This window comes from Miniopterus schreibersii (assembly GCF_964146895.1).
Source record: "Miniopterus schreibersii genome assembly, chromosome: 15".
Taxonomy (NCBI): domain Eukaryota; kingdom Metazoa; phylum Chordata; class Mammalia; order Chiroptera; family Miniopteridae; genus Miniopterus; species Miniopterus schreibersii.
In genome coordinates this window covers 17387770-17411802 of record NC_138115.1, presented here as the reverse complement: position 1 = coordinate 17411802, position 24033 = coordinate 17387770, and the positions used below count along the sequence as shown (strand labels likewise).

Below are 24033 nucleotides of genomic sequence, written 5' to 3'. Positions count from 1 at the left end.
CTTCCTCTTAAAAAAGAAAAGACAGCCCTAGCCAGTTTGGCTCAGCGGTTAGAGCATCAGCTCGCAGACTAAAGGGTCCCAGGTTCGATTCCAGCCAAGGGCATGTATCTCCATTGCAGGCTCTAGCCCCAGCCCTGGTCAGGGCATGTGCGGGAGGCAACCAATTGATGTCTCCCTCACATCTATGTTTCTTTCTCTCTCGCCCCCTTCCACTCTCTCTGAAAAAGCAATGGAAAAAATATCCCTGGGTGAGGATTAAAAAAAAAAGACATTTTCCTTAAACCAATTCAAATAGAATTCTTTGAAAGAACTATTCTGTTGAGCTTTGAAATTATGAATACTGTCCTAGAGACAAGGAGAGCCAGCATACACGGCCCAATCCTACCTTATAGTTGTAAGGTTTGTTTGAGAACAATTCAGGGCTCATGTAGTAGGGTGTGCCAATGAGGGTGCTAGCCATATCACAGTGGTTCTCTAACACTCGCGCAATTCCTAGGTCACCCACTTTGATGATGTTTGTTCTTGTTAGGAAGACATTTTGAGTTTTCAGATCTCGGTGAAGGATGTGTCTTTCATGTAAATACTGAAAAGAGAAATAAAATTTCATTAAATATAAATATTCTTATCTACTTATTTATTCCTGACTTCTTATATACCATCGATAATTGCATGAGTTAAACAGCCTTAGTTATCTACATATCAAAACATGATTGTTTTATAGTCTCTAAACAAAAAGTCTAATTTACAACTTTCCAGAGTAAAAAAATTACCCTGGCCAGGTAGCTCAGTTGGTTAGAATATCATTTCAATACTCCAAGGTTTGGGTTTGATCCTTGGTCAAGGCACATATAAGAATCAACCAGTGAATGCCTAAATAAGTGGAACAACAAATCAGTGTCTCTCTCTCTCTCTCCCTTTCTTTCTCTCTAAAATCAATAAATAAATTTGAGAACTTTTTTAAACATTAAAAAAAAAAGGGTGAGTGCAGCAATGACGACTGCAATAGCAATGATGGTGGTGGAGTGGGTGGTGCTGCGCAGCCCACAATGGTGAACACACTGATCAAGTCCAAGGTGTGGCAGTCTACCCGACCGGGCCTGGGGCAGCGGCCCACACCCCAGACTCTGCAGCTGCACTCAGTAACCCATGCACCCACCTCCAAGACCTGAAAGACATCACCCACAATGTTCACTATGAGAACTACCCTACCTGCAGACTCAATGAAAGCCACATGCTGCCCCATGGGCCCGACTGGCTGAACCTGGCCCTGACCCCAGCCAGCCCCCAGGCCACCCCTGGGGCCTCAAAGGTTTGCCGATGGGCCCAAACAATTCCACAGAGTGGTACTGAGCACAGAAACACCCTGGGCACCTGGGGTTCCCCAAGTGCTCAGCAGCCCCCAAACACATACTTGTGTAATAGAGCATGTATTAAAGGTGGACATTGCTTTTTTAAAAAAAGTAAAAAGATTAAATTCCATGCATTAATTTGTGCAGTATCCTTCACAATTATTCATTGACCATTACACCATTTAGTGTTATATGGATCCAGTTTAAAAACTTGCTTACAGACTCTCACTGAAGGTAGAAAAAACAACTTATACAAGGTCAGATCCACATTCCTCTCATATTCATAAGGTCTTCAGCTTAATAATATTTTCAAATACTAATTCACTTTTATTTAGATAGAGTATCCTAGAATTTAAACTACAAGGTCAATTAATTCTGGACAAATCTTCCCAGTTTCAGAGTATTTCATAAACAGTCTATTAAATATGTGTATATTAAATCACAATCATGTTTTGCATTTCCACTCTGCCACAGGGTTAAAGTCTCAAATCCAACAGTTTAGGCATATTAATTAGCTCAACCACTTTTTAGTATGACACAGCTGACCAAATCATAACAAACATGGTCATTCTTTGCTCTCTGTCAACTCAGGGTGCTTAAAATGAACTCTGGCATAGCCCAGTTGGAGTGGCTCAGTTGGCTGAGCCTCATCCTATCATCCTGTGCACCAGAAGGTCGCCAGTTCAGTATCTGGTCAGGGCACATACCTGGGTTGCAGGTTTGATCCCTGGTCAGGGCGCATACAGAAGTTAACGGATAGATGTTACCGATCTGTTTCTCTCTCACATCAATGCCCCCCCCCTTCTTCTCTTTAAGCATGTCCTTGGGTGAGGATTAAAAAATAATAATAATAAACAATGGGGAAAAAAAGGACTTTGGTATAAATATTAAATGAATAGAGAATTGACTTCCCCTCCAATTAGACATGAAATGCATGTCTACTTCAATATGGATATCACTCATTCAGACACTCTCTAATGCTACAACATGAGCAACTGAGTCTACTTCACAAATGGATTTTCAAAAAAATACATTTTTTTCATGTACACATTTGGGGAAGAATTTCCCTAAAATCCACCTGCCATTCCCTGTCCCCTTGAAGCAAGTAGATGCTGTGAGTCTGGACAGTACCTGCAGAGCCATGGCGATCTGAACAAACCACTCCACCACCTGACTTTCAGGCAGAAGCTGCCCTTTCTGCTCCTTGAGCTTTCGGTACAGATCACCTCCTTCGCAGAAGCCCATGACGATGTATAGCAAACCATCCCCTCCCTCCCATGACTCCTTGTAGGTGACAATATTGGGGTGCTTCAGCTGGGACAAGAGCTGGGCTTCCTGTTCAGCAGCTCGCCGCTCTCGGCTGGAGGCATTTCGCAGGTTCAGCTTTTTGATGACATACTACAAAGAAAACACTTGTTTTTACAATGTACAAATAAACATACAGTTTTATAGGTTCAGAAGTATTTAGGGTTCTCCTGAATGTCCTCAAAACTAATCTTCTGGAACCTGTCCAATAACCTAATCATTTTGTTATTCACAAAGCACAAAACTGGCGGGGGGGAAACATTTGCTATCACTAATAGTACTTTTTACAGGTTAGACTAATGGGGGAGGGGGTGTCACAAGAAATTTCTGCAGACAGACTGGATCCATGGGTTGCATTAAGTATTCAAAGGGATCCATAGCTCAATAAGGTTAAAAATCACTGACTGTCAACATACAAAACTATTCCCACTTTTAAAAAAATCAATATCCTCTCACATCTAATACAATACCCTCAATCAATCAAAAGACCACACAATTCATTATTCAACAAACATATACGTAATTGTGCTTTGTAAAATGTGACCTACTGCTCTATGTGAGGGGCTATTATTACAGCTAGAACCCTATCCTCAACTCAAAAAAACCAATGACATCCCCCCCACACACACACACCTCTGCCTACTGAATAAATCTCTTATGCCTGAGCTTTTGTTGCAGGCAGAGTGGCCAGCACCTGAGACAAGGAAGAATAGGTGAGACAGCCTTATACTTAGGGGGACCTCTCTAAGCTTGTCTGGGGCAGTCCCACTGTGTTGGTGTAATAATGGCACCTTCTTTCAGTTTCAAACTTGTCCCAGTTTGTACAATATGTTATATGGTCACCCTATTTAAAAACCCCTTAAAGAACAGGCTCCTTACCCTGAAGTTGTGATAAAGGGCTTGACGCAAAGGAGTGACACTAGATTTAAGTTTTAGAACAATCACTAAGATTGCAGTGAAAGGGATGGATTGGAGAAGAGCAAGCCATGTGGCAGGGAGGACCAGAGGGAGGCCTTGACAATAGTTTACCTAGAGATAATGATGTCCTGGATTGGGGTGGTACCAGTGGAGATGGAGAAGAGCCTGCTGGCTTACTGGACAGATGAATGGGGGTGGGGGGAAGAGAGGAGTCAAGAATGGCTCCCAGGTGTCCAGCACCGGCAACTGGCTGGTTGGTGGTGCTGCTCACGAGAGATTTGGCAAGAAGGTGATGAGTTTTAAGTGAGATCCTAGTCTCCAGGTCATATGTATAGGGCCCGTCATTCAAGGAGTAATATTTGCCAGGCGCTGGGTCAGGTCCTGGGAATGCATGACCTCGCGGGACTGTTGAGCGTGCGGGAAAGTGGGCAGATCAAGCACACCAATTAATACTACAAAGAAAAACTACAGGCGCGCGGGGTGCATATTACAGGAAGGAACGGCCTGGTCTTGGTGATCAGGGACGCTGGCCCTGCGGGAGTGCCATCTGAGGTGAGTCCCCTTCAGACCACCGCGGCGCCTAATCTAAGGACAGTGCCCTCGGCGAACCCGTGTGACCCCCGCCCCCTGATGGGCCCCGACTCCGCCGACCTGCCTGCCGTCCCGCCGGTGCCTCACGAGCGTCACCTCCCCGTAGCTGCCCCTGCCCACGACCTGCAGATAGCAGTAGGCGGCCAGGGGCATGTTCCCGGCGCGGGGCAACAGTCGGGATGCGGCGGCGGCGACGGAAGGCAGGGCAGCTGGCCACAGCGAGAGGCCCAGCTCATGCCCGGGAAGCTGCGGTGCCCACGGCGGCGGAGACGGCCCGGCCGGGGCGCGAACGCGAAGGCCCGGCCCACGGAGACGCCGCTGCCATAGCGATCCCCGCCGGCGCAGCTGGGCGCATGCTCCGGAGGTCCGCGGGCGCCGCAGACCAGCCATAGAGCCGAGGCGCCCGGCGGCTAGAGCGACTCCGTCGGGCCCTGCGCGCGCTCCAGCCTCGGCACCGCCCCGGGAACTACCGGGTTGTGGGCACCCATAAAGTCGTGGAAGCTTCCGCTTATTGAGCACTTGTTTTCTTGTTTTTTTGGTTTTAAAATATATATATATATCTTTATTGATTTCCCAGAGAGGAAGGGAGAGGGGGAGAGAGAGAGAAACATCAATGGTGAGTCACTGATCGGCTGCCTCCTGCACGCCCCCTGCTGGGGAGCGAGCCCGCAACCCGGGCCTGTGCCCTGACCGGGAGCCCAACCGCGATCTCCTGCTCTAAGCGCTCTCCAAGCACTGGTCATTCATTTTACAAGTACTTATTGGCCCCTCTACCATGTGCCGGGCGGCAAACTTCCTGACCTCCTGGAGCTCACGTTCTAATGGTTGTGGGTGGTTGGCAGACTCTAGGCTCTTACAAGTAACATTTGTCATCGTCCCCCCCACCCCCTTGTCACATGTCTATGGGTCCAGCAATACATCTTATTTTTTATTCATTTCAAAGTAAATTGGATGCATCAGTACGCTTCACCCCTAAACACTTCAGCTTATGTATTGAGAAGTGCAAAGAAGTCCATAAGGACTCATGCATGCCCCTGAACTAAGTGACCTGGCCAAACCCTGGCATGGCTGCTAACAGCTTTAAGGCAGTGGCCCTAGGAGGACCCTGGGCCCCCTTAAAGGCCCACCTATGACAGCTCAAAGCTGCCAAAAGAATTTATTGTTTGTCCCAGCCAATACCTCACTCTCCTAAAGCATTTACTTTAAAAAGCTTGCAATTGTAAAGCCTTCCTGTGTCCCTTTAAGGGGATAGGTATATTACCTTCTACAACCCAGGAGTGTCTTTCGCAAGGACCTGAATTCTTCGCTTTGAAATGTAAGATTTATTCTGCCTACATCTGACAATCAATATTTGCCCAGTTGGGGGCAATATTGCCCCTGTTGAAAATACGTAACATAGAGCATACTGTTACCCCAGAAAGTTAAATCATGCTCCGTTGCAGTTAATCCCCAGCCTCCTCCTAGAGTCAAGTATGTTATTTCATTTAATCCTTACATCAACCCTGTGAGGCTGGTGCTATTATCATCCTCACCTTATAGTTAAGGAAACCAAGTTTCTGGGAAGTTAAGAAACCCAAAACAATTTTAGAAGCCTTAGGGCTTGTTCCCTCCTAACCTCCGCCCGCCCCCCTCCCCCAAGTCATTTGGCCTCCTCTATCCCCAAGAAAGCTTCCTGGAAAATGACTCAGATTCCCCAGATATTTTTTTTAGGTCTTCATCCATTCCTTAGCAGTCTTTGCCCCTCTGGGGAATCCTCTTGTTTCTTACTTTCTAGGACTTTCCTGGCTCTCCTGCTCTCCTTATACACATCTATTCTCTTTTAACTTCTCATGTTCCCCTCAAGTTTTGAGTTTTCCCAAGGCTCTGTGCTCTGCCCTCTGCTTTTTACCTCCTCCAGCTTGCTCTTCGTCAAATCTATCATTCATTCTACAGACATTTAGTATGGCCCACAAGATGCAAGGTTGGTGCCCTGCCTTGGAAGCACAAAGTGAACAAGACAGAGTCCTGCCTCTGTGGTGCTTACAGTCAAAGAGGGAAATGGCTGTGAATCAGTGAAGCATACTAACAAGTCATCCTTGCTGAGGTGAATGCTGTGCACAAAGGTCACTGGGTCCAGCTGAAGCATCCAGGGGAGGTTACCCCCAAGCAAGCATTGCTTTGGCTTAAGTTTGAAGGCAAACTTTCAGGCAGAGGGAGCACAATATGCTAAGGCCCAATGGACTTCTTTTGTGACTCCACCTCCACACCTCAGTGTGAACTCCTTGGCACCCAAGTGTGAATGGATAAATCGGAGGTTGATAAATGAATGAGTGAAAAAGCACCCACCTACATGGATCAGGAAAAAGATGAAGCTGAGAGACCTAGAGGGGCCATGGCTGGGTGACATGGAGGGGTCAGCAGCAGCCGGACCACTCAGGACCTGGAGGTGTGTTAGATAGGGAAAAGCCTAGAGCAGATCGACCTTTTTATTTTTTTAAATATGTTTTTATTGATTGTTTTTAAAATATATCTTTATTGATTTCAGAGAGAGGAAGGGAGAGGGAGAGAGAGAGAGAGAGAGAGAAACATCAATGATGAAAGTCGTCATTGATTGGCTGCCTCCTGCACACCCTCAACTGGGGATCAAGCCTGCAACCCGGGCATGTGCCCTGACTGGGAATCTAACCACGATCTCCCAGGTCCCAGGTCAAGGTCGGAGGTGGGGGTTGGGGTAGAGTGTCTAGGGGAGGGAGGCATCAGGATTCTACCAAGCTTTCTGGCTTGGATGCCTGGAAGGGTAGTGGTGACCTTCATCGGGGTAGACAAGAGGGGGAAGACCAGGCTTGGTGGTGGGGTGCAGGAAGGGGAAAGAAAGGTCTTCATTTCATTGGACATATTAGATTGAGGGGCCCTGAGAAAATCAAGCTGGCAGTTGGCTGTGTGGGTGGAACTCAGAGCAGGTGTGGTCCTGTGTGCTGTCCTGTTGCACCAGCAGCACAGCCACCCTCTCGGGCCCCCTCAGCTGCTTTCTGGTCACCCTTCTCCTCACCAACAAGTCTACAGGGCAAGTCAACCTTTCCTCTAACATGAGAACAATATTAGTATCTGTCTTTTGGGGGGTAGTTGTGAGCAGTAAATGAATTAGGACACTGAGAAGTGAGCCAGGCACTAGTCACTGTTAGCTCTCCCCATACCTTCTGTCTTCCCCAGGCCACACAAACATGTTTCCAGCACCTGCTATGTACCAGGCTTAGTGATAGCCATCTCCCAACAGCCCAGTCTTGATCTTGCCACAACCCTGCTCAAAATACTTCAGTGTTTCCCACCCAAAAGGCTGGCCACTTTCAGACCCTTGCACCAGCTGGTCTCAAATCACTTCCCACCTTTCTTCCCCACCCTCTCCATCAGGTTCTGCTCCCATCACACAGCTAGGTGACTACCTACACTCTCCCCAAGCATGCTTCACACTTACCCACCTGCTTTTCTCTCCCTTCCCCTCCTTGTGGTTCTATTTCCCAGGCACCTCCTCCAGGAGGCTTCTCCTAAGCCCAGTGGGAGATGAGCTCCATCCCTTCCAGATTTTTATTGCTTCTTCATGCTGCTCTTTAGCTTCTGACCACTTTTTGGATTCACTGTGTCTTCCTTTGACTTATCTGACTCCTTTTCCCAAGCATCAGCTCACTCAACACAGAGAGGCGCTTAAGTTTCATTACTGTGGTGCCCCAGTGCTTGGCACTGTGCCCAACCTACCACAGGGTTTGTTCCACACTGGTACAGGGAAACAGAACTTCAGATGTACAAAAGTTTTGTGTTGGTCCAGCTCATCTTTTACAAAGGCCAGAAAATAGGCCAAAAGGTCATTCTGGCCTGGAAACAATAAACCTTTCCCAGAAGCTGCTCTGTGAGACAAAGTCCAGGACAAGCAAACAGAGATGAAAGAGGCCTCTGGGCCCCCCTCACTACATCAGGGTCACAGCAGCCAGTACATTCCACCCAGGCCCTGGATTGGATTGACCAGGGGCAATGTCAGTCCAGCGTGCTGTGGTTTGTAGGAGACAGGGAGGGTTTGGGCATAAAAATTAAGAAATTGGAGGTAAAAGAAGGGTCTTTGGAGTCTTCGACTCTGCTTTTCCCTTCTTCCTAATAATACAGAGGGCATTTCTGTGATTACACGATAGGCTTGAACTTTGGAGTCTGAAAGATCTGAGTTTGGATACCGGCTCTGTCACTTGCTGGCCCCTTGCATCACAGCTCAGAGCTGAGCCCCAAGGCCACACAGAAGTCTCTCACAGGCTCAGAGGCCCCCCCTATGAGGAACATTCAGGGACACCATGAGGATAAAATTAGACAATAAGAGGAGTAGAGCAATTCATGCCACACGATCAGCCGTCCATTATGAAAAGTTGATTCATTGTCATCTCCTGCTCAGGTGGCAGGATGCTGGGGCTACTTCTGTTCTTCTTTCCAAAGCTGGGCGAGAAGGTCCAAAGAGATGAAGCAACTGTCCTAAAGCATGGGTCACCCGTTACGCATCCCCTGGGACTGCACAGACGGCCTCTGGCAGAACTGCTAGGGTTGGTGCCATCAGAAACGGGGCAGATACTTTCTAAGCCACAGGCCTCCCTGGTCAAAGTGTGACTGTCTGAAAAGTTTGTTGGTACTTAAAGAATTTTGAAAGTAACACTTAACAAAGTTTAGAAATCCATTTTTAACTGTGGTTTCTTGACACATGTCACGGTACCACCTGTGCCAGACCCACGATTAGACAAGCAGTCTGAGTCTGGTCAGGAGTTTACACAGCTGGGAATCCCCCCAAGGAGAAAGCTTTACTGTCAGTTTTTGATCCCCCAAACTGTAATATTTACCGTCATCTTGTCTAATGTTTAATCCATGTTTATCGAGCACTTTATTGATTGATGGTCTGAGTGAAGAGACAAGGCAGCGGGAGCCTTGAGAACGTGGACGGCACCATGGGACTGCGGGGGCTGCTGTACCTGTCCCTGGTGTCCCTCCTCACCCTGCAGGCTGTGACTGCTCAGGGTTCACCCAAAAGGCTCAAAAGCAGCGAGGTATGTGGGTAAATCCTCGGGGCAGAAACAGGCAGCTGGGCCTGGGAGGGGGACACAGGACCCTCACCTCAAGGAGTGGGGCTACCCTCAGTCACCTTGACCAACTCTGACCGGAGAGTGAGGCCAAGGGGCAGGGGATACAGGCTGTGTCCCAGTCCCATACGTTAACAAAAAGCCGTGGTCGCCTGGGCATTCACACTCACATTGACCTTGGTTTGTTTTACAGAAGCGACAGGCTGTGGACACAGTGAGTGAGTCTCTGTAAAGGAGTCTGTGGTGGGGCCACTATTATAGCCTCGCTTTCCCCATCCCCAGGGGGGGTGCCCCTCTGTTAGCACTCTGGGTAGAGGGACTCCCATCTCCTAGAAATGGGACTCTCCCACCCCACCTGATGCCCAACTGCTTGGTCTCAGGCGGAGAGAACAAATGGGTCTCCCTGGGAGGTCTGGTCTTCAGGTACCTTGTGTCAGTAAGAACTGGGTGCTGACCTCAATACGACACAAGGTCTCTCATGGGCTCAAGGCCCCCATCCCAGGCCACAGTGCCCTCACGTCTCACTTTAGACTGTCGACGGCGTGATCATCCAGAGTTTGAAAGTCAACTGCAAAGTCACCTCTCGCTTCGCCCACTATGTCATCACCAGCCAAGTGATCAACAGTGCCAATGAAGCCAAGGAAGTGGCCTTCGATGTGGAGATCCCCAAGACAGCCTTCATCAGTGACTTTGCCATGTGCGTGCCCTGCCTGACTCCCACACCCAGAACTGTCCCTTCACCTGGCCCAGCCCAAGACCATGGCTCAAAGTGGCCAGACAGTGCACCATCTCCTCATTCCCCAAAGGGCCACAGGCCATTTCCAGCTCCGAAGGGAGGAACAGTCTCATAGGTCGGTTCTGGGCTGACCATGATTTCAGCCTAGGACCCAAAGAGCAAAAGCTGGTGTCCACGACTTCTTTCCGGGCTCTGGCTGTAGCCGCTCACCTCACTGCTGAGGGGCCGCCGAGCAACCCTGTGGGCGGAGGGAGGCCAGCGGGAGACACCCTCCCATGGGCGGCCACCTGGACAGGGCTTTCCCAGGATCTGGGCTGAAAACACCTCCAATAGGAAGGATCTGCGTGGTCAGGAAAGGGCTCCTCCCCTGAGGGCTTCTTCCTCCCTGCAGCACAACAAATGGAAACGCGTTCATCGGGAACATAAAGGACAAAGCGACTGCATGGAAGCAGTACCGCAAGGCGGCCATCACCGGAGAGCTTGCTGGCGTCGTCAGGTGAGTCTGAGCCCTGCTGGCCCGGTCTCTGAGGCGGTCCTCCCCTCGCGACAGGTGGCCTTGGGTGGAGAGCAGCCCCAGGCTGATGCGAAGTGAGCAAACTGCCCAAACCCAAATGCCAGCACAGGTGCCCTGGACAAGGCTGGTGCTGGCTTGCCCGTCTCCCAGGCCAGCCTGCAGGAGAAGTGGGGCCGTGTCCTCGGACCCTGGCTCTGACCAGCCAGCATAGATAAGGGGGCAGGTCAAAGATCCAGGGGCGCAGCACTAAAATAAGAGAACTTGATTCTGAGGCCCATGCTTTAGGTGACAAGGACCCACATGTCACTTACCATTTGTCTGTGTTCTTGCCTCTGGTGGCATGTGTAGGGCCTCGGGAAGAACGATGGAGCAGTTTACCATCCTCCTCACCATCGGGCCCGGCAGAAAGGCCATGTTCCGGCTGACCTACGAGGAGGTGCTGAAGCGAAAGCTTATGCAGTATGACATCGTCATCAAAGTCAAGCCCAAGCAGCTGGTGCATCACTTTGAGGTAGGTTGCTGGTGCCCACCAGTTCCAGGTAACGGTCTCGGGAGCAGGCCTCCTGCTTCTGCCTCGCTGTGGCTCTAGGCATTAGCTCAGCACCCATCGCGTGCCATCCCAGACCTGAGCACACAGAGAAGGGGACTGACTCCTCAGGGTGGGCTCTGATGGCTCCCCGTGGGCAGGGAGCTCGCTGAACCTTCCAGCCTCCTCTCTGAGCCTTGGCCTGCTCATCTATTAAATGGGGGTTCCTGTTTGTCCCAGGACTGCCACAAGGATCACAGGAGATAATGATGCCCAGGTAGTTTGTAAACTGGAAAGTCCTGGGCAGCCTAAGGGACTGTGATTTCTCTGGTGCCTCCGTGGTGGCTGAGTTGAGGGGTGTAGGCATGGACAGCTTCATTTAGCCAATATTTTTGGAGTGTCTACAACTTGCCACGCCCTTTGTTGAGGTCTGGGTGGGTGCTGCACGCAGTAGGTGACCAGGACACATGTTGGCTCCTGGTTGAGACTTGATGATGGCCCAAATGGGAGCCTTAGTGCAGGAATTTCTTTAATGATGCAGATTGACGTGGACATCTTCGAGCCCCAGGGGATCAGTAAGCTGGATGCCAAGACCTCCTTCCTCCCCAAGGAACTGGAGACTCAACTCATCAAGAAGTCCTTCTCAGGCAAAGAGGTGTGTGGCATGGCTGGGGGGTGGTGGCAGGCTCTCTGGGACTTCTTAACCTGGCCCAATCCCTTATGGAGTGTCCAAGCTTGGCCTGGGAACCAGGCAAGTACTTCAGGCTTCCATAGGGGTGAGAGAGGCAGGTGTTTTCTGGTTGGCATCCCAGGGGAACTTGGCACTCCTGGTTCTCAGTAACTTAGCAAAAGCCTGCATGCTGAGGCTGGGGCAGGTGCCCATGGTGACTATATGGTCTGGGGTGAGTTATTGGCTTTCTTGAGCCGCAGTTTCCTCTTTGCCCATAGGAAAGCATTCAGGGCACATGAGCAAATGTGAGATGCTGTTGAGGTTAGGATTACAAGCTCCAGTGTTCTTGGAAACATAATTAAGTTTGGAGAGGTCTTTGGCCTACCCAGCCACTTACCACTTGTCACTCACCACCCACTTGCAGGAATCCCAGATCCTCCTGCCTGCCCCCTCCCCAGTCCTGGAGGAGTATGGCATATGGTGGGTAATACCTAGCTAGTGCCCTGCTTTCTAACTTACCCTCAACTGGAGCCAGGAGCAACCTTTAGTGATTCATAATGGTTCATTTAAAATAAATGTTTTTTATAGTTTTGGGGGGGGGTCCTTTTAAACAAAATGTGACACCCCAGAGTCAGCAAACTTGCTTGCTTTCAGCAGGGGACCAAAGGGATGGGTCTTTGTCTTCCTAGCAATTCTTGTCAAGTTTTTTTTTAATACACATCTTATTTTTATAAACAAACAAAAACTAAAAATAAAAAAGTCTTTAAAGAAAATGTTGAAAGTACAGATGTATAGAAAAGTACTGAGTAAAAACCATCCCTCATTTCCCTGAGCACCAACACCGAGTCAGTCCAGACCTCAGCTCCCACTCTGGGCCCTTCCTTCCAGTCTCTGCTCTTTGATTGTCCAGGTGGGTTCTATTTTCCAGCACAGTGCTGTAGCCTTACTTTTTTACTCCATAGTTTGAATCAGCTGATACTCTCATGCTCTCATATTGCTGTTAATTTGCTTTTAATTTGTACCCAAAGTGGTGGTACTTATTAAAGAAAACCCCAAAGATTCAGAAGCATATAAGCAAAGGAACAGGTTTTCTTTCCTACCACCTATAGGTGTTACTCTCAGCAGCTGGCTGAGGGCCCCACCTGACTCATTTCTATGCCTGTACAACACACACTCTCTCTCCCTCTCCCCCCCTCCCCCCGTTGTCCTTGCAAACATCCTATTTGCGACGCACAAACCAGTAATGCCTCACACCTTTGATGGTTCCAGGGGCATGTGTTTTTCCGCCCTTCTGTGGGTCAGCAGCAATCCTGTCCCACATGCTCTACGACCTTGCTGGATGGGGAATTCACGGTGACCTATGATGTCAATCGAAACAAGCCCTGCGACCTCCTGGTGAGCTCAAAGCTTCTGGCCCAAGACTCAGAGAGTGGGCAGGGGAGCTTGTGAGGGAGGCCTCACTTGTTCCTTTGTGTTTCAGGTCGCCAATAACTACTTTGCCCACTTCTTTGCCCCCCAAAACTTGACGAACCTGAACAAGAACCTGGTTTTTGTAATTGACATCAGCGGCTCCATGGAAGGCCAGAAAATAAAGCAGGTAAACCGCGCCTTTAAACAGTTCACCCAGCGGAAGCTTCTCCAGCCCTGATACCCACACCACGCTCGTTTTGCTGCCAGGGTCTGGGTTTGGGATTTCTGTTCCCGATCAGAGCAGGGTGACTTAAAGGGAAATTCCAGTGGTTCGGGGTTCTGGAATCTGCCACTTCTTTCCTGTGCAACTGTGGGCAAGTGCGTTCACTTCTCTTGGTGGCTAAGTGGGAATAATAATAGTGCGCACAGGGTCGTGGGTATCAATGAGGGAGTGCTTAGAAGATGAAACCTGGGGATAATTATGGGGGTCCTTGGGGAGGCATCTTGCAACAGGGCCACAGCCATGGCTCACAGTGCTCTTAAGTGTCTTGTCCATGGTACAGCGGAACCACAGCTGGATGAGTGGAGTTTTTTGTTTTTATTGGCTTTTAGAGAGAGAAGGAGAGAGAGAGAGACACCGATTTGTTGTTCCACTTATTTATGCATTCATTGGTTTCTTCTTCTATGTGCCCTGACTGGAGATCAAACCCACAACCTTAGCATATTGGGACGACAGTATAACCAACTGAGCTACCCGACCAGGGCAGAAGGAGCAGTTTTAGGAACTCAGCCCCCTGGGTTCTCTTTCTGAATCCCACCTACCTGAAACTCCTGGTCATTTCTTCTCTCCACACTGGGCACCTTTGTCTTCCCCCTCCCCCATCACCAACCCCGGGCCCTGCAGGATGCTCTTTCCTGGCACCAGCTGGCCATCCCCTCCTGCTTGTTTACCATGTACCTCTGCCCTGGTGGTCCCTGAAATGGGTATCTGGCACAAACAGAAGCCACCATCCTGGAGCTCTGTCCTTCCACTGACTGTCCTGTCCTTGCAGACGAAGGAGGCACTCCTTAAAATCCTAGAGGAGATTCCGCCAGGGGACTACTTCGACTTGGTCCTCTTTGGGTCTCGAGTGCAATCGTGGAAGGGCTCACTGGTGCCGGCATCCGCTGCCAATCTGCAAGCAGCTCAGGAATACGTGTGGAGATTCTCCCTGGACGGGTGTAAGGGCAGGTGTCTCGGGCCACCTTGGTGTTGTCTCTGTCCCCTAAGAATGAGAACATACTGGTCTGCTTTCTCTCCTCTGTAGCCACAAACCTGAATGGAGGTTTGCTCCGGGGAATTGAGATCTTGAATCAGGGAAGCTTCCCAGGAATCAGCAACCATGCCCCAATTCTTATCATGTTGACAGATGGCGAGCCCACAGAGGGTAAGCACCTCGAGGACTACCTTGGGAGGTACTGATCTCTTCATTACTGAAGGCATTCAAGCTGCACTTAGAAACCCAAGCACTGGGGATACTGTTGGGGGTCAGAAAGGCTCAGGGCAAAGGCAAACACTGATCTAAAAACGGACTTCAGACCATAAAGTCTGCAGGATCTTCAAGGCTTCTGTCCTGAGCTGGGAAATCGGGGACGTTTCTGCATGATACAGCACTGCACAGGGCCCAGGAGGATGGGCAGGATTCCTAGGTTGAATTTAATGAACTATATATTCAGCATCAACTGTGTGCCAAGCACAGGACTAGGGACCGAGAAGAGATACCAAGAGAATAAGACATAGCTCTGTCGTTGAGGACCCCAGGGTCCGTGGGGGAGGCAGATCCAGGAACAGAAGCTCTATCAAGGACCCTGAAAGAACAGGGTGCTGGGAGGCTGTGGGACCACAGATGAGGGGCACCCAGCCCCGAAAATTCCCAGAAAGCCTCCTGGAGGGAGTGACTGTTGAGCTCAGTCTGGAAAGAGTTGAGGAGAAGCAGGAGGGATCCTGGCAGAGGGGGCGGCTTAAGCAATAAAAAGGTGTGTGCATGGGCAGGGCCTGCCTGGAAACCACAGGCATATGCAGAATAGGTGAAACAGGGGTGGAAAGGTCAGCAGGGCCTCACAGCCACAGCACGGAGCTATGGGAGGGTTTAGAACAGAATCAGACCTGCTTGTGATAGAGGCACATGGATGGGCAAGGTGCTGTTAGCAGCTGTTGCGGTTCCCAGGTTAGCCAGCAGGAGGCATTACCTCAAGATGCCTGCGGGAGCTGGAGATGGTCTCAGATGGGAGGCTTGGGCCCCAGGGAGTGTGCCTCAACGTCCCCTGGTGCTCCACATGTCTGTGAGCTGGTATCCAGTCACTGCCTGGGTATGTGACTGCAGGGGTGACGGACCGTTCCGAAATCCTCAAGAATGTCCGCAATGCCATCGGGGGCAGGTTCCCGCTCTACAACTTGGGCTTCGGCAACAACGTGGACTTCAGCTTCCTGGAGGTCCTGTCCATGGAGAACAATGGACGGGCCCAGAGAATCTATGAGGACCACGACGCCACCCAGCAGCTGCAGGTCTCCTCCCCCACCCCGCCCGGTCTCCCAGTGCACCACCAACCGCAGCCCACGGGGCGCCCCGCCTTGGCAGCCATTTGCCCATCAGCCTAGAGGAGCAGATAAAACTTTGGCATGGGTTTCAATGAACTGTGTGCCTCATGCCAGTTCCTTAACCCTTCAGAGCCTATGGTTCCTTCTATAAAGTATGGATCCCAACACCCCACTTTGTGAGTGGCTTTCCCATTGGGAGCCCAGGGTAACCCATCAGTTCTGAAGTTGCACCTCCCGCCCCTGCAGGGTTTCTATGACCAGGTAGCCAAACCCCTGCTGGTGGATGTGGAGTTGCAATACCCCAAGGACACTGTCTCGGCCCTGACCCAGCACATCCATAAGCAGTACTATGAAGGTTCCGAGATCGTGGTGGCTGGACGCATCGCTGAAAACAGACTGCACAGCTTCAAGGCAGATGTGCAGGCCCATGGGGTAAATAGTTGCCTTGGAGGGTGGAGAGGCCCTGCAGTACTCAGAGGGTACACACCTACACTGCTCCCCATTCCTACCCGCCACAGGGGCCCCTCTTTCCCCAGAGTAGTGCCCCCACCCCTGCATCATGCCACCCACCCCCAGGCCTGAATATTCTTCCATGAAGGTGTCCCAGGGACAGGATGGTATGGGGCCAACATGGCCTTGATTGTAGTCCCTTGGCCCCAAATGGACCACCTATTACTCCTCACACCATTTTCTGCCAGGCACGAGAGAACAAGAGGCCAGCCCCTTCCTTTTTGCTTGAACCGCGTTTCCTCAACACCTACTATGCACCCCACTTTTGTCAAGGTGCAGAGCAATGTGTTCCTGTGCACGCTGAGGGTCAGGATGCCCTGCAGGGTGTGGACTCAAGCCTTGCAGTGTGGTTGAAGGTGCAGAACGCAGGCTTTGAGAGAGGAGAGCTGAGCTGGACCCTGGCTCCACCCTGACTAGCTGGGTGACCTTGAGCAAATGGATTCAGCTCTCTAGATCTAAGTTTCCTTTCTGTACTATGGGAGTAACACTACATTGGAGAGCTATGTGGAGTAAATGGAGTAATCCACATAATATGCTGATGCAGTGTCTGGTGCATGGGGCACCATTAGGAAGTGTTGCCCATTGTTGTAGCTGGGGAGAGAAGGCACATCTGTGTGCTGTGGCAGGTTGAATGGTGCAGCCCACTGGGGGCATGGCAGATGTTTGGGGGAGCAGGGCATGGTGGAAGCAGCGGGGTGCTTGTTGGCATCCATGAAAGAGAGTAATCCCATGAGGTTAGAGCCTGGTTCTCCTATCCCTGGGATGCCCAGGACCTAGGGCAGTGTGGCTCCCAGAGGGTGCTCAGCAAGCTTTTGTGGAGAGAGCGGCCGGATGGGGGTGAGAAGAGCAGGCTTAGGGAAGGAGGCTGCTGAGAAGGAAGCTGTAGAGGCCAGACAAGGGTGGGGCTCCTGGGAGCCTCGAGCACCAGCCAGCGGCTGTGCTCCTCACAGCTCACGACCCGTCTCCCCATCACAACCCTCAGGAGGGCCAAGATTTCAAGACAACCTGCCTGGTGGATGAAGAAGAGATGAAGAGACTGCTCCAAGAGCGGGGCCACATCCTGGAGAACCATGTGGAACGCCTCTGGGCCTACCTCACCATCCAGGAGCTGCTGGCCAAGCAGTATGACCCCTGCAGCTGCCCAGCAGGCACTTCCACCCCAGAGTTCCCCTTACTCTCAGATTCACTGTCCTGCTTTGCTCACTGAGTTAATACTAACCAGTCACTAGTGTGGGCAGGGCCCCCTGGGGCCACAGGACAGTCCACTCTTTACCATGGGGCTACCGTGTCCAGGCACATTCATTTAATCCTCACAACATGTGGGCAAATGTCATTATCCCCACTTAACAGATGAGCAAACTGAGGCTCAGAGAGGTGAGACCACTTGCCCAGAATCTCATAGCTGTTCAATCCTTGGAGTATTTCTAAGGCACATCCCTCAGCCCTGTCAAATCTCCAGGCTTTCTGGGTGGAGGTCTTTAAGTCATGAGGTCCTTGATGACAGCCACTGACCGAGGACACTGCAGGTGCTCAGGACATGTTTGGTGAATGAGTGACCAGATGAGTGAAGGACAAGGAAGGGCAAGCCCATCGTTGGCCAAGTTGCCAGGCTTGGAGCAGGTTTCTGTCCCACAGGTTGAAGTTGAAGGGGGAGGAAAAGGCCAAACTGTTGGCCGAGATCCTGCAGATGTCGCTGGCCTATCAATTTGTGACCCCGCTGACCTCCATGACCATGAGGGGCTTGGTAGACAAGGACGGCCTGGAGCCTGTCATTGACAAGCCACCGGAAGGTATGGTCTCTGCAGGAGGGGAGGCTGTGGGCCTTGGGGAAGCTCCTGAGGGCCAAAACCCTCCTGGGCTTCCATTCTCCTTCCTTTCTCTCCCTTCCAGAGTCTCTGCCCTTGGGTGAGTTTTTAAACCACGTTGGTTTTCTCAAGGGGCTTCCAGAGGCTGAGCAAGTAGCATGCGCTCCAGAACTCAGGCAGGCAACTCCCCACCCCCATCTCCCTGCCTCCAGCCCTTCGTGGTCTCTTCTTCCCCGAGATGACCTTGCCCACTTCGCCACAAACTAGTTGCTGTATCCTGGCACAGCCTGAACCCCTGCTGGCCTCCTTTGGGGCCCTCATGTGAGCACGTGTCTGTGAAGAGGCCTGGGCACCGAGGAGGGCTGGGACCCCCAGGAGGAGAACTGGCCCAGGGTGCACTTGGACAATAAGGGGTGCATGCCTGTTGTGTGGGGCAGCAAGGGTGACACTGTCATTGTCCTCCACAGAGATGCTGGGACGCAGAAAGTGTAAGTGGCAGTCATCTTGATGACACACATCTCTACCTCTCTCCTCTACACATTACTGTCCCTGAGGCTGTGCCTTCAGGCCTGGGTTTTGCCTGATGAGGAAACAGCAGCCCAGGGCTTCCTTCCTCTGCTCTAGCTCTCCTCACTGCCTTTCCCTGGGAGTCCTCAGACAAGACCCTTTTGCCACCAGCCCCACCAGGTCCCCATGGGAGACAGAACAAGTTGGCCCACTGGGCTGGGCCAAACTTCCTTTCCCACCTCCCAAGAGGCATCAAGGGCTCTGTGTCCACTCCTGCTCGGGTGGCCTAGGGGTGGGAGGGGCCTTGGAAGAGGAGCCAGCAGCTCCGGGGAAGCCCAGCCACCTTCCTTCTAAACGCCATTCGCTCTCGCCGGTCAGCGTTCGTGCTTTCGGCCCAGCAGAAGCCTTCTCCGACTCAGCCCAGCTCCTATGTCAAGCCGGTGCCAAACCCAGTCACCAGTGGTGAGTCCTCGGCAGGTCTGAGGGACGCCCTGCCTGACTGAACCCTTGCCCCCGGCCAGCTTCATCTGTCCAATGCTCGATCTAATGGACTCCATGCTGTGCCCCCAGTGGACACTGACCCTCACTTCATCATCCACGTGCCCCAGAAAGAGGACACCCTGTGCTTCAACATCAATGAAGAGCCTGGTGTGATCCTGAATCTGGTGCAGGACCCCAACACAGGTATAGTGACAACATGCCCTCCACCAGACAGGGCAGGGCCTGGGCTCCCCTGCCCCTCAACATTGGGCCACGGACAAGATGATGGCTGGGGCCTCCACTTCCTACACCCTGTGCACCCTTCTGTCACCTGGCTGGCCTCAACTTGCCTTTTTCTCACCCTCTCCACCTACCTGGGCCCTGTACAGGGCTGCTTCATGGGCAGGTGACCATACAGGCGCTCAGGACCCCATGTGTAGAAGGGTCCCAGGCTTGGTTTAATGGTCTCCTGTTGCTGTCTTGAAATTCTTAACTATTTTTAAACAAGAAGCCCCTCATTTTCATTTTGTACTGAGTCCTGCAAATTATGCAGCTGTCCTGCCTTTCTCCCCAGCATGTCTGAGGGAGCCTCAGAGTCCATCTCCCCAGCAATGCTCAGGTGATGGGAATGTCTTCCTCCCCTTCCTCAGTCACTTCTGTCCTTCCAGTTCAGTCAGTCCATCTGCAAATGTTTGTTGAGTGTGTGCTAGGGGCCAGGGACACAGCGAGAACCGAGACAAAGTTCTTGCTCTCATGGAGTTTAGAGGAGACAATTAAGTGAACAAATTCTTAGATGACAGTTTCAGAGCATGAGGTCTGCTGTGTTAGAACAGTAAAGGTGGGGAAGGGGCCTTTTGGCTGCTCAGGTCAGAGGAGGGCTCTAGGAAGAGGCCCCACAAATGTCTGCAGCACCTACTGTGACCTGCCCCTGTGTCAGGGACAGGGGTCACAGAAAGGAGCAGGCCAAGTCCTGCAAGACCTCTTTCAGAGCCCAGTCCTGAGGGCTACATACTGGATAGGTAGTGTGGCAGGAGGGAAGAGAAGGGAGGTAGTGTTGTGTGTAGCCTGGACCAGTCCTGAAGGATCCCCTCGGGAGGTAAGACTCTTAAAGGTGGCCTGGCCTGGGTGGAGTGTGGGGATCTCCCAGGAAGGAGGCATGAGCAAAGGCGGGCTGGGTGAGTGTCTAGCAAGAGCTGGCCCCTCTGACCTGGATGGCCCCTTGCCCCACTGCAGGCTTCTCAGTGAATGGGCAGCTCATTGGCATCAAGGCCAGGAGCCCTGGGCAGCATGAGGCCACGTACTTCGGACGGCTGGGGATCGCAAACCCTGTAACGGGCTTTCAGCTGGAAGTGACTCCTCAGAACATCACACTGAACTCTGGCTCCCATGGACCTGTGTTCTCCTGGAGGGACCAGGCTTCGCTGCGGCAGGATGGGTAACCAGGCTGAGACTGGGGTCTGGGCAGGGAGGCAGGGGTAGGTGTGGTGGGGGCCAAGACAGAAGCCCCAGAGCCAGTTCTGCTGCTGGAGCCTGCTGGGCCCTTGTCCCCTAGGCCATGTCATTGAATGATGTCACGTGGCTTTCAGGTGGGCTGTGAAGACGTGTAGGGTCCTATGGACAATCCCATTCCCCTCAATTTCTGGATACATGTTCTGGACTAGCTGCCTGGATGCCTGTGTTCCCGTGGCACCCTCGCCCTGCAGTCCACCCTATATCCACCAAACAAAGCTGGCCACCTCTTCCAGGAAGAACTCCTAGTCTCTTCCTCTGCTGAACTCTAAAGTTCTCCAGGTTTCTCTTTCAGTACCTGCCTTATCTCATGTTTGTTCCTTCATTCACACCTTCATTCACTCAACAAACTCCTCTGAGCACCAGTGCCCAATGCTGGGCAGCAGAGCTGTAGGAAGAGGCGATAAGTGGGAGTTAAAGAACACAGACTCTGACATTAGACAGGCTGGAGTCTAAGTCTTGGCTCTGCTGTTTATAGTTGTGTGACCCTGGGCAAATTACTTAACTTCTCTGAGCTTCGGTCCTCACAGGATCAGAGCAAGAACTGAATGATGCAGTTTGCTTAAAAGGCTTGGCACAGGCCCTAGCACACTGCAAGGACCCTTACATATAATAGCAACATGTGGGAAGAAGCATAGAGCAGGTAACACCCAATCATCTGGGGGTGAGAGTAGGAGGGTCATAAGAGCTGGGTCCAGAGGACAAGGGTGGCTAAATGGAGAGGGGTGCAGTGCAGCTACACATGTCCCCATGGCCCCTGCAGGGTGGTGGTGACCATCAACAGGAAGAGAAACCTGGTGGTGTCTGTGGACGATGGAGGCACCTTTGAGGTCGTCCTGCACCGGGTATGGAAGGGGAGTGCCATCCAACAGGACTTCCTGGGCTTCTACGTGCTGGATAGTCACCGGATGTCTGCGCGGACACATGGGCTGCTGGGTACGGCTGAGCAGGCGGGCAGAGCTGTGGGGGTGGGGCTTTGAAGCCAGTGGACTGGTCAGTTCTGCAGCTGGGCATCAGGACAGGCTCACCTCCAACATGACCTCCAAGGCTCAGAGATCCAAAGAGGGCTTGTCCTGGTGAGGGTCTTGTCCCTCAAAAAGGCTGCGATCAAACACAGTGAAACTGGGCTCCCAGAGACCTCCTGGGTGGGATGGGTCATCAGCTACACTGCGTCTCCTCGTGACCTACCTGCAGACCCTGTTCTCTGTGGGCACCTACCCACCAAACCTCTCTCCCAGCCAGATTCCTTTGGAATTGGCCCCAAAAGACAGGAGGTATAACCACTTGACAGTATATCTGCTTCTCTATAGAAGGTGAACTAAACAAGTGGCTTTGATGCCAAAATCTATCAGAAACAGTCAAGCCCTTGAAAATATTCCAGCAACTCTTTAAACCTCCAGTGAGCACCACTAAATGCAAGGCATGAGCAAGGGTCCCTGCCGGTAACTGCTGCCTCCAATGTGCCTTTCCAGGACAATTCTTTCACCCCTTTGATTATCAAGTGTTTGACCTCCACCCCAGCTCTGACTCCACAAAAACAGATGCCACAATGGTCGTGAAGAACCACAGGCTTACGGTCACCAGGTGGGTGGGCTACTCTCCCAGCATCTCTGTCCTTGACATTGCCCATTGTTGGTCCAGGCCTTCCTCCTGGTGTCACATGGGTGGGGTGGGCTTCCTGGGAGATGTAGCTGTGCTGGGTCCAAAAGGCGATCCCAAGTTGACTTGTCTCTCCCCAGGGGCTTGCAAAAAGACTACAGCAAGGACCCCCGGCACGGGGCCGAGGTGACCTGCTGGTTCGTCCACAACAATGGAGCAGGACTGATCGATGGTGTTCACACTGACTATATAGTCCCTGACATCTTCTGAGCCCCCAGCCAGCATGCCTGTCCTGTCCTGGAGGAGAACAGCATCCTGACCTGCTGCCCAGACCACACCTCCCTGTCCAAGGGGTCCCCTGTGTGAAAGCACCCATGACTTCCATTAAAGAGAGATTATGTCCCTCCCAGGCTGGCTGCTCTTTGGAAGGGAGAATGGCAGGGAGGCAATTCAAGATGCTGCCCCTCAGAAAGACTCGGGGGTCACAGCAGACCTGGAGGCCTGGAGGAAGCCCATATTAATTCACCCGCACCTCACCCTGTTCTCTGCCGCCACCTGCCCCCTGCCCTCTGAATGCCCTGAGCGTACCCTGCACACAGCTCATCCCACAGGTTCAGGGACCAAATGACACTAGCAACATGCACAGGAATGACCAGCAACAGCCACTGCTGACTCAGTGCTTCCTGTAGCCAGGCACAGTTCTAAGTGTCTTAGTTGAATTAATTCAATCCATGCTCCCAGCAGCGCTAGGCGAGACTTTTATCAGGCCCATTTATAGCTAAGGAAACTAAGGTTAGGTAATTTGTCCAAAATCACTCATTTTCTAAGTGGCAGAGCTGGGATTTGAACCCATCCTGTCTGGAGTCAGCAGGTGAGTGTGTAACTACCCCCATATCAATATTCCACTCAGGCTGGGTAACTGGTAGCCAAAGCCTCATGGGATCTGGTTCCAGATATTCCAAAGTATCACTTAAAGTGAATGTATGAAAGAAACATGAAATATATATCGGCTTTGGTCCTGAAGAAGTGCTAGCAGTAGCCGGAGGCTGCACCCACTGGGGTGGGGCCTCAGGAGGCAGTTCCTGCCCCCCACCCTTATGGTGATTGCCCAGTGTGGGGTTTACAACCTCTGACAGGGAGAGAGTATTTCCCAAAGGCAGAAATGGCCACTGCTCAGAAGCTGTGATTTCAGGGGCCAGGAACAGCAGCCCTCCGGCTCCTCACACTGATTCCTGGAATATTCCATCAGGGTTCCTTCCTTTCCATGGCTTTGCCTTGGGCCCAGTTAAAGTGCAATGTCAAAGGATGCAGGGAGGTGAACCTACACTTCAGGGAGCTGCTGGCCCTTCAGGTGGAAGTTGATGGGACTCCACTCCTTTCCAAAGGGTTTCTGCTGGCTTCTGTTCAGTTCCATGAGGCCCATGAGGTCCCAGATCAACAAATGTTGAGCTCCACGAATGCCCCAGGCCCAGGGAACACAGAGTCCTCCATGGCAGGCTGGGGGGCAGTCAATAGAGTTTCAGAGACCAACCTGTTGTCTGGAGTATCCTGGGCTTCTCGAGGGAAAGCTGTGGGTGGCCAGTTGGCTCGTCACTCTGAGCAAGGCTCTGCCCAATTCCGGCTCATTTTCCCCTCCTGCAGAGAGGAAATGGATAAGCCTGAAGAGCTCTTAGATTCTACCTAATTCTAAATTCTGCATAATGACTCTAGGTCCCCCAAGTCCCCAGCTGTCCCTCAGAAGCCTCCTGAGCAGCCTCAGAACTGCTATTTCAAGTTGTCCCTCCCGCAAAACTCAAAGTGTTTGGGGTTGAGGGGGTTTCTCGCTCTGTTCCTCTGTTCCCAGCAGTCAACTCTCTCTATACATCTCACAGTGAGGTACAGAACATTCAGCCAAGGCCATAGTACAATCTAGAAAGTAGTGGCCCTGTGCCCAGGCATCCTTATC

General features: G+C 51.7%; 2 protein-coding genes across 4 annotated transcripts in view; one reads left to right on the top strand and one right to left on the bottom strand.

The window, feature by feature from the left end:
• NEK4 (NIMA related kinase 4) overlaps nucleotides 1–4524 on the bottom strand; it is a 33702-nt gene extending 29178 nt beyond the window's left edge. The window contains exons 1-3 of one of the 3 annotated variants that reach the window (XM_081160318.1): nucleotides 4224–4524; nucleotides 2481–2747; nucleotides 386–583 (exon numbers count right to left, since the gene is read on the bottom strand). In XM_081160318.1, the coding sequence (XP_081016444.1) occupies nucleotides 386–583; nucleotides 2481–2747; nucleotides 4224–4316 (558 nt within the window). In that variant the 5' untranslated portion in view covers nucleotides 4317–4524. Of the gene's footprint in view, nucleotides 1–385; nucleotides 584–2480; nucleotides 2748–3683; nucleotides 3752–4223 lie in introns of those variants that run through there. The other 2 variants (XM_081160320.1, XM_081160319.1) reach the window with 2 other exon arrangements.
• Nucleotides 4525–9067: 4543 nt separating this feature from the next.
• Nucleotides 9068–22495, top strand: ITIH1 (inter-alpha-trypsin inhibitor heavy chain 1). Its single transcript, XM_081160340.1, has 22 exons — nucleotides 9068–9211; nucleotides 9438–9458; nucleotides 9775–9941; nucleotides 10372–10476; nucleotides 10843–11005; nucleotides 11562–11675; nucleotides 12960–13085; nucleotides 13171–13287; nucleotides 14153–14321; nucleotides 14408–14527; nucleotides 15464–15645; nucleotides 15925–16110; nucleotides 17171–17310; nucleotides 17824–17978; nucleotides 18079–18093; nucleotides 18461–18481; nucleotides 18879–18962; nucleotides 19071–19184; nucleotides 20214–20415; nucleotides 21253–21425; nucleotides 21962–22073; nucleotides 22229–22495. Exons 1-22 carry the CDS (start codon nucleotides 9113–9115, stop codon nucleotides 22356–22358), a joined length of 2715 nt encoding a protein of 904 aa, XP_081016466.1. The 5' UTR covers nucleotides 9068–9112; the 3' UTR covers nucleotides 22359–22495.
• The last annotated feature ends 1538 nt before the right edge of the window (nucleotides 22496–24033 follow it).

Bases quoted from the DNA above. Each gene is read 5' to 3' on its own strand.
- ITIH1 (XM_081160340.1), top strand. From the start codon at position 9,113: ATGGGACTGCGGGGGCTGCTGTACCTGTCCCTGGTGTCCCTCCTCACC. The intron at 9,459-9,774 runs GTGAGTGAGTCT...GTCTCACTTTAG, and splicing joins AGCGACAGGCTGTGGACACA to ACTGTCGACGGCGTGATCAT. The intron at 11,006-11,561 runs GTAGGTTGCTGG...TTAATGATGCAG, and splicing joins AGCTGGTGCATCACTTTGAG to ATTGACGTGGACATCTTCGA.